Source organism: Sander vitreus, chromosome 15 (genome assembly GCF_031162955.1).
Source record: "Sander vitreus isolate 19-12246 chromosome 15, sanVit1, whole genome shotgun sequence".
Classification (NCBI taxonomy): Eukaryota; Metazoa; Chordata; class Actinopteri; order Perciformes; family Percidae; genus Sander; species Sander vitreus.
In genome coordinates, this window is record NC_135869.1 from 13103275 (window position 1) to 13118411 (window position 15137).

The window sequence follows — 15137 nt, forward strand, 5'->3', positions numbered from 1 at the left end:
TAATAAAGAAAAAGAAAATATTCAGTCATCAATTTTGGAATATGGTGAAATGATTAAACAGGCATACATAAAAGATACCATCCCCTTGTTTATTGGTAAAATCATTTTTTCTTCATCTTTCTCTACCCATGAACCCACCACCTAACAGCCGTGGCTGCTGTGCAGGTACTGTTGTGCTAGTTGTAGATGCCATAACAGGATGGCATTACAGTTGAAAACAATCCCTCCCTGATATGAAGAACAGAAACAAAGACAGAAACGGAGGCTGACGATAACACCTTCATTCATAAAGATGATGAGACAGAACCAGTGCATTTAATACCATAGATCTTCAGAAACAAAAATTAAGACAACAAAAAATCCATCACAAAATAATTAAGGTTGACAAAACATTATGTAGAGATTGGGAAGATATTGTTTCGACAACTACTGATTGATTATAAACTTGAAAAGTCTGATACAAATACAGCAATTTGTCAATACACAGCTGTGGTTTTGGTCAAGCAAACAAATCTTGCTTTATGTCATTGTACACTGAAAAACAATACATTCATGTTAAAATTACTTATGGGTGACAATTTTTATAAAGTACTGTTTACTGTATATGGTTTGATAACATAGATGGATGATTGTAAAACCTAAAGGCTTTATAAATCACACCGAACAGCCTGTCAAAAGAAGTTGAAGTAATAATAATAATAATAATAGTGATAACATAAAGTAATAATTCAATCTACACAGCTCTATCAAGAAGGAAATATATCTCCTTTCCTGATCTCCTGTTACAAACCTCGTCTCTTCATCTTTTCCACGAACCAGGAAGAAGACAGAAAAGTGAAGGGTGATGGAAATACTTAAGAAATGTATGGTGCATGGGAGAGCAGGGGTCAGAAGATGAAAGGACAAGGCCAATGAGCCTGGTTATATTCCTTCCTGTTGCTTTCATTTTATTTCCTTTACACAAATACAGAAAGAAAAGGTGAGCAAGAAGGCCCTATTAAGTGCCATTGGTAATGACTGATTTTTTTTTTCCTTCTTCCATGAATGGGAGTCCCCCCCGCTCCCTCAAAGGTGACGTCAAGTGTCCATCATCAATAGAGAGGTCATGGATTGGCAAGTCCTGGGTTTAAAACATGATTCTGTAAATAAGCCTGTGGGTAGATTTCTTGGGTCTGTTGGTTGGTTCAACCGTCGGAGGGGTCTAGCATTTTACTGGCCAGTGGACTCGCTTGCCAAACAGTTAATTGGTGCAGTGTTGCTCATAGGGTGGTTGGTCCGACCACGGGTTCGGTTTGACCAATGGGGGCATTGTTTGACAGCTGGCTAATATCTGGTGTGGTTGATCGAAGCTTGAGATTGGTTGGATCAGCTGTCTCGTTGTGTTGGTTAGTTCCCGCCCCCACAGCACTGGCCACTTCTGCCCTGCGGTGCAGCTTCCTGCAGGTCCACGCCGCCTCTGGTTCGTCCACCAGTGGCCGGTCCACCCTGAGGCTCGTTCTTGGGAAGCTTTTTGGCTGTTTGGGGTCAAAAGCATAATTAATTAATTTCTGAACTACGAGCAACATGGCAAAAAAAAAATATACTCCTTTCCTTATCGATTATTCTGCCAATTATATTCTCAATATTTTTGCCTGTAAAATGTAAGAAAATACTGAAAGTAAATTCATTACACGTCTTGTTTTATTTGCCCCCAAGCTAAAAACACAAATATATTTAGTCTACTGTATTGCAGGACAAACAGCAAATTTGCACGTTTGACAATCTGGAACCATTAAACGTTTGTCATTTTTACCTGAGAAATAATTTAAACAGATTTGAATTAGAAACAGAAAATTAATCGGTAACCATTTTGATACTCGATAAGTCATTTCAGTAATTTTTTAAGCAAACACTCTGGTTCTAGTGTCTGAAATGTGAGGATATGTTGTTTTTTTTCTGGTCTTGCATTACAGTTAAGTGAATTTCTTTGGGTTTTGGACTGATGATCAGAAAATATAAAAGGTATTTGAAGATGCCATCTTGAGCTCTGAGAAATGACATTCCTGATATTTATGAACAGTAGGATTAATAAATGAATCAAGAAAATAATCGGCAGATTAATCAATGATGAAAATAATCGTTAGTTGCAGCCCTAGAGTTTTTTTGTGCAAACATTAACTGATTATCAAGATAGCTGCATATCTTTTTTCAATTGATGGCCTAACAGACCAATTGTTGCAGGATTACAGGAGAGTAAAATGTGTCGAACACTTACCTATAGCCATAAAAATCTCATTGACATTCATAGCAGTCTTGGCTGAAGTCTCCATGAAAAGCAAACTGTTGTCATCTGCATATGCTTGTGCTTCCTAAAGAAAGAAATACAACATAGCAACCGACAAATTGACATCTTATATTATTTCTTCAAGTTTGAATTAAAGAATTGTAAACTTCAATATAAATCCCTCTTTACCTGGAAATCTATGGCTCTCTTGTTGGCCAGGTCTGCTTTGTTTCCTGCCAGTGCAATAACAATATTCGGGCTGGCTTGTCGCTGAAGCTCCTTCACCCAGTTCTTTGCACGTGTGAATGTATCCTTTAAAAAAAAACATGAGACACTATGCTTTTAAACTTTAAATCCCTGATGCAAGTATTACATGTTACATATGAATGTAAGAGTTAAAAGAGCAAAGGTCTGGAGCTTTCTCTTGAATTAACAATCATCAACCCAAACTGGAAGACAAGGGTCGGCAAACAAATGACATGAGACTGTCTCGGCTGATCCTGTCCCGTTACCGTCCATGTTACTTACTGTGTTGGTGATATCGTAGACCACGATGGCGGCCTGGGCTCCCCTGTAGTACATTGGTGCCAAGCTGTGATACCGTTCCTGTCCTGCAGTGTCCCAGATCTCAAACTTGACCGTTGTATCATCCAGACATACCGTCTGTGTGAGGAAGGCAGCTGGAAAGAATATATAACATAAGAAAGAATACTAGAGCAGAAAAATCACAATTTACAGGGCTGAAGTGTAATATTTAAAAACTTCAACATGCAGTGATTAAGACCACGATGAAACAAGGAGGAACGTTACTCTGGAATTCGAAAGAGACAAAACTAAACTGAATTCAGGGAGTTATGGTGCTATATCAACCATCGACAAATGGGCAAGATTGTTTAGCAGCATTATTAGTTTGGCTGAAACAGAAACAACTTAACCCCTTCAGAACTGACTGGAACTACAAATCACAGCATGATTAAGAAAACATGCCAGGAAGGGGAAATAATACAGTGTCATGGAAATACACAAACGAGAAAAAAGTATCGTGTGTACAGTAAAAACGTACTGTAGCACATACCGAGCACTGCAGGCCCAACTCGCTTACTCAGCCGACTGTCACATGAGGAAACTTAGCCCCCACTTGCACATACTTTAAAGCTTTGTAATCTTTGACCAGGAATGCAGCTGACCGCAAGACTCCGTAGAACAGAAAACATGCTGACTCGTTGCGAGTCTTAAGTTGGTGTAAGCACTGAGCATCCTGTGCCCACATCCTACGACCACATTACTCATAAGTTGTAGGAAACATGGAGAAATGTTGGTTTGACGTAAAACGAAAAAGAAATGACACAAAAAATAAGACTCTTCAGAGTGTTGAGGCTGTGGGAGGCCAGTGGGAAAGATATGAGTAATGAAATAATGAACAACAAGCCCAGTCTCAGAAGTGGAAGAAGCTCCAGTGGAAACCTGTCAGTTGTTTTTCCAGCTGGATGGAGGATTTGCACTTCACATACCAGTTAAAAGTTTACTTCTGTGTAGCCCTCAAGCTCTAGCCCCTACTATGTAGAAAAAAACAACACATTTAGACTGCCTTCACACACATGCATGCGGTCGTCAGGCGCTCCAGTGATAACGAAACTCTTCCCATTCATTTTGAATGGGGGTACTGCGTTTAGGCTGTGGCGTTTGGGGGATGCGAGGGGGAGCCGAAAAAAACTGCAGCGAAAAGGTGAGACAGATTTAATTTTTGGAGAAACACAACCCGCTAGTGCTGCCGCGATTAGTCGACTTAGTCGACCATTAAAATAAGTCAACGGCAATTTTTTTAGTCGACTGCCTATTTATTTTTGGTCTCCCGACTCAAACGGCTCGCTGTTATTCACCTCCACACCGGTCTGTGTGCGCCCTGCTGGTTAATCTGCTCTCCTTTTTCTTCCCCCTCCACTGCTTTGATTTAAAAAATGGCAGAGGCTGGTAAAAGAGTGGTCTGTAACTTCGCTGTACGAGTTGAGCAGAGGCTGCACAGTTTGACCAGCGGGCAGCAGCGCGGCCGCGGCACACCAGGCCGCCGGATGGTGTTGCTAAGAATTTGCAACGTATAACTATTATCAGACCGGCCCTCGCAGCCTCAAAACACTACCGGCCCACCAGGAAAAGTCCTGACTCTGCCTCTGAACGTAAGTATATGATTATTAATGAAACGGCGAGTAAGTCTGTACTGTTTATTAACTCATGACAAGTACAATGACTGTCTTTGGATGTTAAACAGGCTACTTAGACTTTTGCAGTAATCTTTTAAACCCCGCCATGGACACAAGTGTAAACGCGAGCAGCTACACACTGCCTTTTTGTTTCTGTTGTGTCAGCTGCGTGGAGTTTTGTCTTTACACACCAGAAAGATGTCTGACGCGGCGCTGCTGCTGCTAGCCTTGTCTGTACACATGTATGTTTCTTGATTTACTACACTCAAGCAGTAGTATACTTCATGTTAAACATCAATATATACTGATTTGATTACAGCAAAGACAACGTCGGTAGTATTGACAGCAAAATAGGCTACAGAATATTTTGTTCTGTATTGACAGGTGCAATATTTGAAAATCGATAATTCGGGTCCAAGCACGAAAGTGCGAAGGAACCTATTGTTTGCCATCAGATTATTTTTCCGAGTCCTTCATCGCATTTTTGAGGGGGTTAGATTGCACGAAAACTCACAAAAATTTGCACATGTCACAACTGGTGAAAATAGCAACAATTCAAAATTACTCATATGCACCACTAGGTGGCGCTATTGCAAAAAAAAAAAAAAAAAAAAAACACGTTTGGCTCTTTAACTCCCAAGCCGTACATCACACATTCAAAAACCATATATCTTTGCGTTCCCTGGATCCAACTGAATCTCCTGATATAGGCCACGCCCATTTCCGCCTAGACTTTCATGCGTGAAAAATCTCGATTTATCAAAAACCTACTTTGCCGAACTCCTCCTAGACCGTGCAACGGATCTGCACGAAACTTGGCAGGTAGCATCTCCAGACGGACCTGACAAAAAGTTATCCAAAGAATTTTTATAGGATATAAAGTGCACATATTACGCACAAACAAATTTGTATAGCTAAGTATGAAAACGCCAACTTTGCCATATCTCGACCAAAATTATTGCTATCAACGCAAAACTTAAGATTCTTGTTTGCCATGACTCTCTGGAGATGCCCCACACATTTTACGAAAATTGGCTAATAGGGGGCGCTACAAGTACATAAAGTTTATAGCTCATGAACGGCTCATCTGAGTTTTACAAAATGTTAAGGGTACCATTTAGGGCCACTCATGAGGCCACCCCTACAGTAAGGTACCGATTGGTCAAAGTGGGCATGGCCTATGGGACCCTAACTGGTTTTAGCCATTGGGCACATTTTTGACGGCCTCAATATATACGAAAACTCACAAAAACACCTGGGAGCTTTGCGAGACTGTACAGCGATTTGGCCCAAACCTGTAAGTGGGCTCCATAGCGCCCCCTAATGCCTGGAAGGCCTTAACTTGGACATAGTTGCTCCGATCTTCACCATATTTAATACCCATATTGCTCTAATCATTGCCGACACATTCCCCATTTACCTTCATTACCTGTCTAAACAAGAAGTTGCGTTATCTTGGCAACAATTATTCCGATTGCCCCGAAACTTGAAAAGGTTGTTCATCATAGCCGCTTTAGCATCTGTGCCAAACTTGGCGTCAATCGGCCATTAGATGGCGTTGTTTTAATTTTATTTAATTAATCAGCAAAATATTGATATATGGGAAACCTACTCGCTAACGCCGTTTTCATTTTTTAAATTAATTAGCAAATTGGCTTTGAGTGAAACCTACTTTTTTTTTTTAACTCCTCCTAGAGCGTGAGTCCCATCTGCACAGAAATGTACACGTAGACTCGGTGGACCCTCATGACAAAAAGTTATCAAAAGAATTGTGATAGCTAACACAATGCGCAAGTTACAGAGGACCAACTTCCAGGGGCTGTCGAAACAGGAAGTTGCGTATCTTACCAAGATTTATTCCGATTGACACCAAACATAGGGGCTTGAGCATCCATGCCAAATTTAGAGTGAATCAGCCATTAGATGGCGCTGTTAGAAATTTTTTTTTTATTAATTAGCCACATCGCGATATATGGGAAACATACTTTGTCTAACTCCTCCTGGGCCGTGAGTCCAATCTGCACAAAAACTTGGATATAGACTCGGTGGACCCTCGTGACTAAAAGTTATCAAAATAATTTTGATAGCTAAAACAATGAGCAAGTTATGGAGGAACAACTTCCTGTAGGTGGCTGTTAAAACATGAACGGTTGTATCTTGGCAAAAGTTATTCCGATTTACATGAAACTTAGAATGTGTGGTTTACATGTGATGTTGCGTTTGCCAGTACCCCCGACTGCTTTGTTGTTTATGGCACAAGTGACAGTTTATGTTTTGGCCCTTCAGTTGAGTTAAAAATAAAATGGACGAAATAACAAACACTTGTTTTGTTTTTTTAATTAGTTGTTAAGATTAGTCGACTAATCGAAAAACATTCACACAGCCGCACAAACCTTGAATTGACAAATCGCTGGATCACTTTCTCTGGTCTGAATGGGCACTTAACCCCACCACTTTGCAAAATGTCAAATTTACAGACTTCAATAGTCTTGCTTTAAAATGTAACAATACTGTTTCACCAGCTTCGCTGAGCTGCAGGAGGTCCAGGAAATCCCCATTGTCTCAATTCCTTCCTGTTTCAAATAACTTGACTCCTCTTAGTCAAATTACTTGAAACAGAGGACTCCATTTTCAGCTCATGTCCAAAAACATTAAATGTGTTTCTGCAAAATCAACACAGCTGTCTGCCATGTATGAGGAGCTTGGTGGCTCATGGGAGAGAGGTAATCAGTTGCAAATAACTGGTTCTGCCACTCCTCCTCCTGCACAGGCAACAGAAAAGACCAAGACCAACAAGCAAGCAAGCAGTTCCTCTGCACTGGCAGGAACATGTTTTTTTCTGATTCAGCCTTCATGTTATGCTGACATGTTGAAAATATTTGTGAGTACAAGATAGAGAGATTCTATACAGCCACATGATGCATTTATGACGATGATAGATTAGAAAAAAAATTGAAATTAATATGCACGTTCTGTAATTTAAGTTAAGTTGGAAATCATTTCATCGATTATTTCCATCAATCCCTCTGAGCTGCAGCTACAGCTGAAGAGATGTACAGCTACGATGCCATTAAAGCTTGACGGAGAGCAGGAACAACTCTGGGAATCACAAAACCCTCACCTCCAATGGTGCTCTCCTGGTACTCGTGGAACTGGCCTTTAACAAAGCGCAGCACCAAGCTCGACTTTCCCACCGCCGATTCCCCCAACAGCACTAGCTTAAACTGGCAGATCTTATTGCTTGCTGCAGTGCCGTTGGTCCGTGCTGGTCCGCCTCGCCCCGCCATAGCGCTGTGTTGAAAATCGGGAGAAAGATGAAGAAGCCGGGAGAAGAGGGAGGAAGTCTGGTTGGCTTCAGGCTTGGTGCAGGGGCTGGTGAGGCTGAGCTATACGGGGGGGGGGGGGGGGGGGGGGGGGGGGGAAGGTAAGTTCAGTTCAGGCAGCTAGATGAGCCAGAGGAAGAGAAGTCCTCACCAGTGGGAGCTGGAAGACACAAAATATTCAGTATGTAAGGCTTTACTCTAAACAGAAATGTTATCTGCTAAATATTAAGGCCAGTGTTTTTAATTTAAGTTGCCAATAAGAAAATATATATGCACTAAATCTTTTGTTTTGGTCAAGAATACCATCAGGCAATTTAGAGTTTAGGTTGTTGACATAGAAACATGCATCACCCTGGGGCTGGGCCTCCAGATAAAGAGGTTTTTATTTAACCATGCTTAGTATACACAAGCGCTGGAGGAGAACACTTATTTGAAACGGTCTTCTCATCATGCTCCCACATGTACATGGTGCACTAACGTCATGGAATAAAATTCTTACTTTTGTTTTAATGCAGCATAACTGCTTAAAGGAATACACAGGATGAATAAACACATTTTAAAATAAATAAAATATATAATGTATAATACATACAATACTAATATACAAATAAAAAGTGGATCAGGAGAATTGATGGTGCAAATATACAGAAGTAGGTGTAGATTATGTAAAACCTAAATTGAAGAAATTAAAAACAAACCATAGAAATTAGTACAAGTCTTGCCCAAAGACTCCCAAGGATCAGATCAGCCCTTTTGTTCCTGTGAGTCATCTCTTAACAGATATCTGGCCACAGTTTGAAGCCATGACTATAAAGTGTTAAGATCTTTGTAGCCGTTTCCATGTAGCGATACTAAAACCAGATAATGAAACTAACAATCAGCAGTCAAAAATAAAATATTTTTAACACTGCAACTTCCTGGGACCACATTTTGTTTTGCAAGCAAGTGGCATTAATACAATGTTAACTATATCTTGTTGTGGATTTTAGACAGTTTACAATCGTACTACGAGAAACCTATAACACAGAGGTTGACTTTAAAGTTTTAAAAGTATTTCATCCAGCCTAATATGGCCCAAATAAGCCAGACAACTTCACGTGATAAACAGCATACGAAGAGAGTAAAATTAACCAACGATTTATTCTCTTGACTTTGGCCTGCTTTGCATATTTGAAACCCTGCCTAATCTTTTTTTTCAGTTGGGTGATACACATGAGGTCAGCCAGCTTCTGCTTGGTCAAAGGACAGGAAACATAACTCAGCCAAAAGCAGGAAGTGAAGATTGCAGAAGACATTTTACTGCTGAGCACATTAAAACTTGGGATAGCCTCAGCTTTGTCACTGGGATAACTTAATGCAGAAACACAATGCGAACTGAAGACAAGGAGGTGGTTAGACTACGTCGAGAATAAGGAAAACGTCAAAAGTAATAACGTCACTGCTGATAGTCTTTACAGTTTGGTTGTGCTAGGCTTTTTTTCTCAGCTGGTTGCTGAGCCAGACTTAAGCCTCAGCATGTGACAGGAGATCATGGCTCTGACCATAAAATATTCACAACTGGCATGCTTCATTTGACAGAGTACCAACCATACTACATAGGTTCATTATAGAAACACATTTCTGCTGTGCAGGTCTACTAAACTAATGCTGCAAAACCTACTGGTAGATTACCAGTAGGTTTTGCAGCATTAGTTTAATTTCAGAAATCATTGTCACAGAGCATTATGGGATATAAAAATAAATTTAAAAAAATACACGTTTCCCTTTTCCTCAAATGTAAGAATAAGTCACATGTGAAATATTCTCTAATTTCAGCATGTTATCAAATCGGTTTACTATTGATATAGATTTTAGGAAGGCTGCATGGTAGTACACCTGTATGCAACTACAGCAGACTCATAAGCAGAGCACTTAAGGTCTCACTGAACTCTTTAAACAGCAGACACACACTATCACAAGGCCTGAAAGAGAAGAGGGAATCCTTCACAGCGAAAGCAGAGTTGGAGAAGGAATAAAGGCACTCTGTTCGCTGGGTCAAACAGACGGTCTGTCCTCGTTTGATCACAAGCAGCATGGACCGTGAGCTCGCACCTGTGCAAAATCCTCACAAGAGAAGGAGAGGGTAATGGACTGGGTTTGTGGAAACAGACGTACATAACACACCTAAAATCTAGCCTGATTGCTTTTCTTTTGCTAACAGAGAAGGTGCAGAAGAATAACATTTTGGGAACAATAAGATGGAATTCAAGTCATGCATGCTTTCGTGTTTTCTTTTGTAAAAAAGTAAGCCTCCATCGCACATTGACAATTTTTACAAATTGTAAATTTTGTTGGCTATATGAAACTACTGATTTGGAAGGTTTGGGTGAGACAGGTGGATAGCTCTATATTAACAGGCCTTAGGAATAGGTTTTGTTATAGAGCACAGGTACTACATATGTAGGACTTCTTTTTTCAGTTTTGGTAAAAATACTGTGCTGCAGCCATTCACACGAGGAATACGGTGAAGGAAGGTTTCAAAGACATAAAGAGTAGCCAATGCAAAACAGACCTGTGTGTGTCCTGGGCTGAAGATTTGTTATTGCTACCAACAGAAACTATTTATAGGAAAATAAACAATTACTGTGTCTAATTCTATACCCACAGTCTTCTTCCTACTAATTGATGTTGTAGTAACTGTTAAGTGCCAAAACTGTAGCATCAATGCCAAAGGTAGAAGAGGCTGTCTAGCTTGCAATCAGAGGCTCTTTGTTGCACTGAGACAGTCCTGTACACATCTTAAGCTGCCTGCGACGGATGCTTTGAAGGCATCCCTAATGGGCTCTGAAGACTTCCACGGGGAAGTGGGTCAAAGAGAGAGACAGTGGCACATGGGTCAGCGAAAGGGGGAGGAGAAAATGCAGGAGAAAGGGGCAAACAGGGACAGCCTGTGAAATATTCATAGTGGCCTCGTGTATGCTCTGCTGCCAGAATGATACCCAAGCACTTAGCAGGGATTGCAGTACATTGATCACCTAAATATGAGCATGTTTGCAAAAATGAAATACCTGTATAGATACACAGAACTTATGGCGGTGTTATTCAAATGCAAAACCTGTACTAAAGACTATAAAAACGACAAATTAATTGCTGTTCTCTATGAAAGCATACACTCCCACAATCAAATAATGATTCCCTTTCTGTGTTGTGTTATAGCATGTGGCAGTGGTATTAATCATTGATGATAGCAATAAAGTAATGTCATACTTCTCAGTAACAGATACAATTCATGTTCAAACATGCATACAATTCATGTTCAAACATGCATTGTACTACAAACTTCAGCAAAATGGTTAGGTCTGACTTTTAGTAAACAGTTTCCTAGAGTGTTTTTATGACTTCCAGTTTCGAAGAAAAGAAACATTTTATATGGCATTTGTATATTCAGTCTGAAACTGGTGTGCTTCGAATATTTAGACAAAGTTTGGATTCTTCTTTTCATCCTCAGCATGAACATGGAAGTTCATATGCAGTTTTCAATCAACAGCACTAGATTAGACAAGGCCTCAGTTTTTGCAATAGTTAAAGAGGAAGGAAAATACCTAGTTAAATTTGTTTCCACTGCAGGCCATGCAATTTAAAATCTATTACATGATACGTTTTATGCAAGAAACTTAGCAAGTGATTACAGAAAATAAACAAAATACTTTGCAGTAAACTTAACAGTGTGCCAACATGTAAGGAAATAATCTGAACTCGATGACACATAACATTTAGTAGTCAAACAACCTTGCGGCTGGCGTCACTGTACCAGTTTCAAGAACACAAGCAGGCTCACTTCATTCGAAGGGTGGGGTTCTGGAAGAACTGGTGGTGTCTGATATGAGGAGCTGCATCACCAGCCTCCTTATGTCTACTATGCCAAATGGTCAGACTCTAGCCTGGAAGTAGCACATTTCCATACAGGGAGGCCATGTATTCTACGTAAGCAAGTTCAGGTTTCTAATAAAGAATGGCTTTGGAAACAGTGACAGGGAAACTGGGGACATAACACAGGAAGAGCAAACATGATACTCATCACTAGCAGTTAGCAAGGCCAATAGGAAATCACAGGCATTTCCTTTCCCCGTGACTTATGTGTGAAAAGCTCCATACCCAAGCAGAAAAATATAGCTATCCATAGGTCCAGCTAAAATCTGCACCTCCCTGAAATCACAGTAAAACATTAAAAACTAATACATTTAAAAACATTTACTCACTAACAAAAAAATAAGTACCATGTCACATAATTGCTCACCATATGATTCATTAATCTTACAGTATAGGCTATAGTCTTGCTTTTTCTAAACATGGCATTTAAAAAAGACAAAAGGAAATTCTCCTTTCATGCATTAAAATCTAAGTGCAATCTAGTTTTAATTCAAATAAAAGTCGATCTTAACCCATGCATGCATTTTAAGATATGGCCTTTGTCCCCTTCATGTTTCCCCCCCTCCCCAAGTAGTTTTTGGTGAATCATAAAAAAAAACGGTGCTTCAAAATTTGCTCCTTTCTGCAGATATAAAAAATGTAGGTTGTGGCCTAGTTGATGGCAGCTCATCACCACCGGCTTAAATACACATACTCCTACCATAATACACTTTAGGAAATTACAACACATTAACTCACCAGTACTGACCTACAACTTTAGAAGGTGCTGAAACATAGCCTGGGTAAAAGCCAGGCATTTCCTAAATAAACCCAAATAATATGATGGGGAGTGGGGGGGGGGAGTCACAGTCATTCTTTCATGGCTGGTATGTCAAGATGTGTCACCACTTTAGAAGGACAAGGTCCATATGCCATAAACCTAATAAGAGCTCAAGAAAGTAACTGCAATTCCCTTTTCTGTCTCAAATGTCCAAGCTATGTTCCCCTTATTCAGCCACAAACAGGAGCTACAAAGATACATGCATGCGTGAATATATTTGCTGTTAAATGTAAGGAGACACACCTGCAGACACACAGACAATAGCATGTAACACAAATGCTGTCAGCAGTAACGACATCTTTATGACACTTAATGGGTGAATATACAATCTATGAGAGAAACTGTGAACCCTATTAACTACCTTAATGAGTCATTAAGTTAAAGATTAATTGATGTACACTGAAAATGCATTGAACAGCATTTTAAAAGAGAGTTAAAAACTATCAAACCATCGTTCTTAAAAGTTGTAGATCTACTTGAGGAAAACAAGTGGCTTGACAGTTATCTGCGACTAGCTTTAGCTACGGTAACCCGTAGTAAAGTTAGACTGATTCGCTGTTTGATGTATAAAAAGTATATATATTTATATTATCAACTACTGTAACGTAGCTAGCTAGCTAACCAAAATGTGCACCGTAACTATGATGAATGGTAAGGGTAAGATATAGTCATGGAAATCAAATGGATATAGCTAGTTAACGTTAGCTATGATCTCCGGTCAAAAATAATGCGACCGCCTTCAATAACAGTAGCTAGCATAACACCGACTGCTAACTTACTAAGGTCAACTAGCTAACATCAGAAGTGACATTATTGCATGCTTAGCACTAGCTTGCTAGCCTGAATTGTTGCCAAAAAAACTAATGCTTAACTCTGGAAATTAAAACTTGCATTCCGAAAAGCGTTAGCAAGGTTAGCGGCTATAGCCGGGCTGTCGAAAACGTCATTAGACAACTTTCTAGTTCACGGCCCGGCGTCGTCAGCTGTTTGACATTTGACTTGGTATTGTGTCTGCTGCTGGGATAAACACATGTTATGACATATGTTTGCTTCTTAGCAAATGTTCGTGCCAAGCCTTTTTGGACATGGTATGTGGTCTCCCAGGGCTAGAAACTCGTAGCCTCTCTCTCTCGATCCTGTCTGATGGACATGTCGACTGAACCCGGACTTGGCTGAACGGTTGACCAAAATGTGACAGAGCGTGTCTAAATACGGTGAACAGCTAACTAGTCGACGAAGAAGTCTAACATGCGTTAACTGTTCCTCTTTACCCCCATATTATATCATTTTAAGTTGTTTGACTTACAATACTTTTTCTTCTTTCGCTGGTCTCATCGGCGGTGTCCGTCTTCTGGTTCTGGCCTTTCCTTCCGGTTAGCGATTTTTCCGGGAACGTCCCACTTTTTGTCAGCGGCTGTCTGACCAATGACAAAAGCAGTCTACACAAGACACCACTTCTGCAGTACAGAGGAGGCGTGCAGACTGTCTTCATTTCAGATTTACAAATATTGCAAGTCATCAATTTGCTGTGAATGCTTAATTTTAATATAATCAATAATCACATTTATGTTTAAAATTGAAAATAAAATCTAAACACTGCAAATAGTATAAAGTAAGTATAAATAAGTTTAAAGTTAAAATTTGAATACAGTGGTGGAACGTAGCCTAACTAAGTAGGCTTACACATTTCAAGTACTGCACTACTACATTTTGGAGACAAATATTGTACTTTTTACCTTGCTATGTATTTGCCAACATTAGCTACTGGTTACTTTGCAGATTCAGTGGTGGGTGATGATTTCCAGAAACCAGGTGTTGTGAGAAGCCACAGTCAGCTAATCTCTTTATTTTAACTCAAATCCTGTTTAGATCTCCAAAGCTATAATTTGTTTCTTGTACAAAAAGACTTAACTCAACCAAAAAACACAAAAATTCTATATTCTTTTTTGACCCTTTTTTGACAGAACGGCCCGTTCTGTTTGTTTGTCTGTTTGTTTGATTGTTTGCTTGCTTGTTTGTTTTTACAGATGGCACTATAATGCTACTGTGTACATCAGAATGATAGCTAACATGCCCATTCAGGTCAGAATGTCATGTTAAGTGCTACAGGGTTAGTTATAGCAGGTCTGTATGCAGTGTGTTACCCTGATGCTCTTGTGTCGACCATAAGTGTATGGCACACTGGGGAGGGGTTTCAGTGTGATTGAGTTTCATTATTGTTAATCATTATTAACATGGGCAAAAAGATGTAGAAGTATCAGAAATGTCACTCGCCCAGGAATCATGAGGCCAAGGCTTGAAACTTTGGCAATGAAACACATGGCAAATCTCTGGAGTGCTGTAAAAAATATGCAACATTGGGATTTTCTCCATCAACTGTACAGTTTTACTCATTTCTTTTTATCTCAGTTTCAAGGTGAACAATCAGATGAGTATCATATTCAGGTTTGTTCCTCTGTGCTGTGTGTGATAAAATGTCAGCCTTTTGTAGTTGTAACCACCTGTCACCATTGAGTGGCGCTGCATGCCCATGACTCATAACTTGCATCTCAAGCCACTGATGACAGCGGTGAAAATATGTACAGCATATCTCCCTTGAGCTAATGCTTTTCAGTGTACCTGAT

The 15137-nt window shown here is 39.9% G+C and overlaps 1 protein-coding gene across 2 annotated transcripts; it reads right to left on the minus strand.

Annotated features, from left to right (window-relative positions):
- Positions 1-266: 266 nt before the first annotated feature.
- On the minus strand, positions 267-13927 carry rab5c (RAB5C, member RAS oncogene family). Of its 2 annotated transcripts, none has more exons than XM_078269014.1 (6): positions 13820-13927; positions 7583-7944; positions 2792-2943; positions 2453-2575; positions 2255-2348; positions 267-1514 (listed from the first exon to the last, which is right to left on the minus strand). In XM_078269014.1, exons 2-6 carry the CDS (start codon positions 7746-7748, stop codon positions 1387-1389), a joined length of 663 nt encoding a protein of 220 aa, XP_078125140.1. In that variant the 5' UTR covers positions 7749-7944; positions 13820-13927; the 3' UTR covers positions 267-1386. The 2 variants fall into 2 exon arrangements, with proteins under 2 accessions (XP_078125140.1, XP_078125141.1); XM_078269015.1 differs by having other exon boundaries at positions 7583-7847; positions 13820-13898.
- Between the last annotated feature and the right edge of the window lie 1210 nt (positions 13928-15137).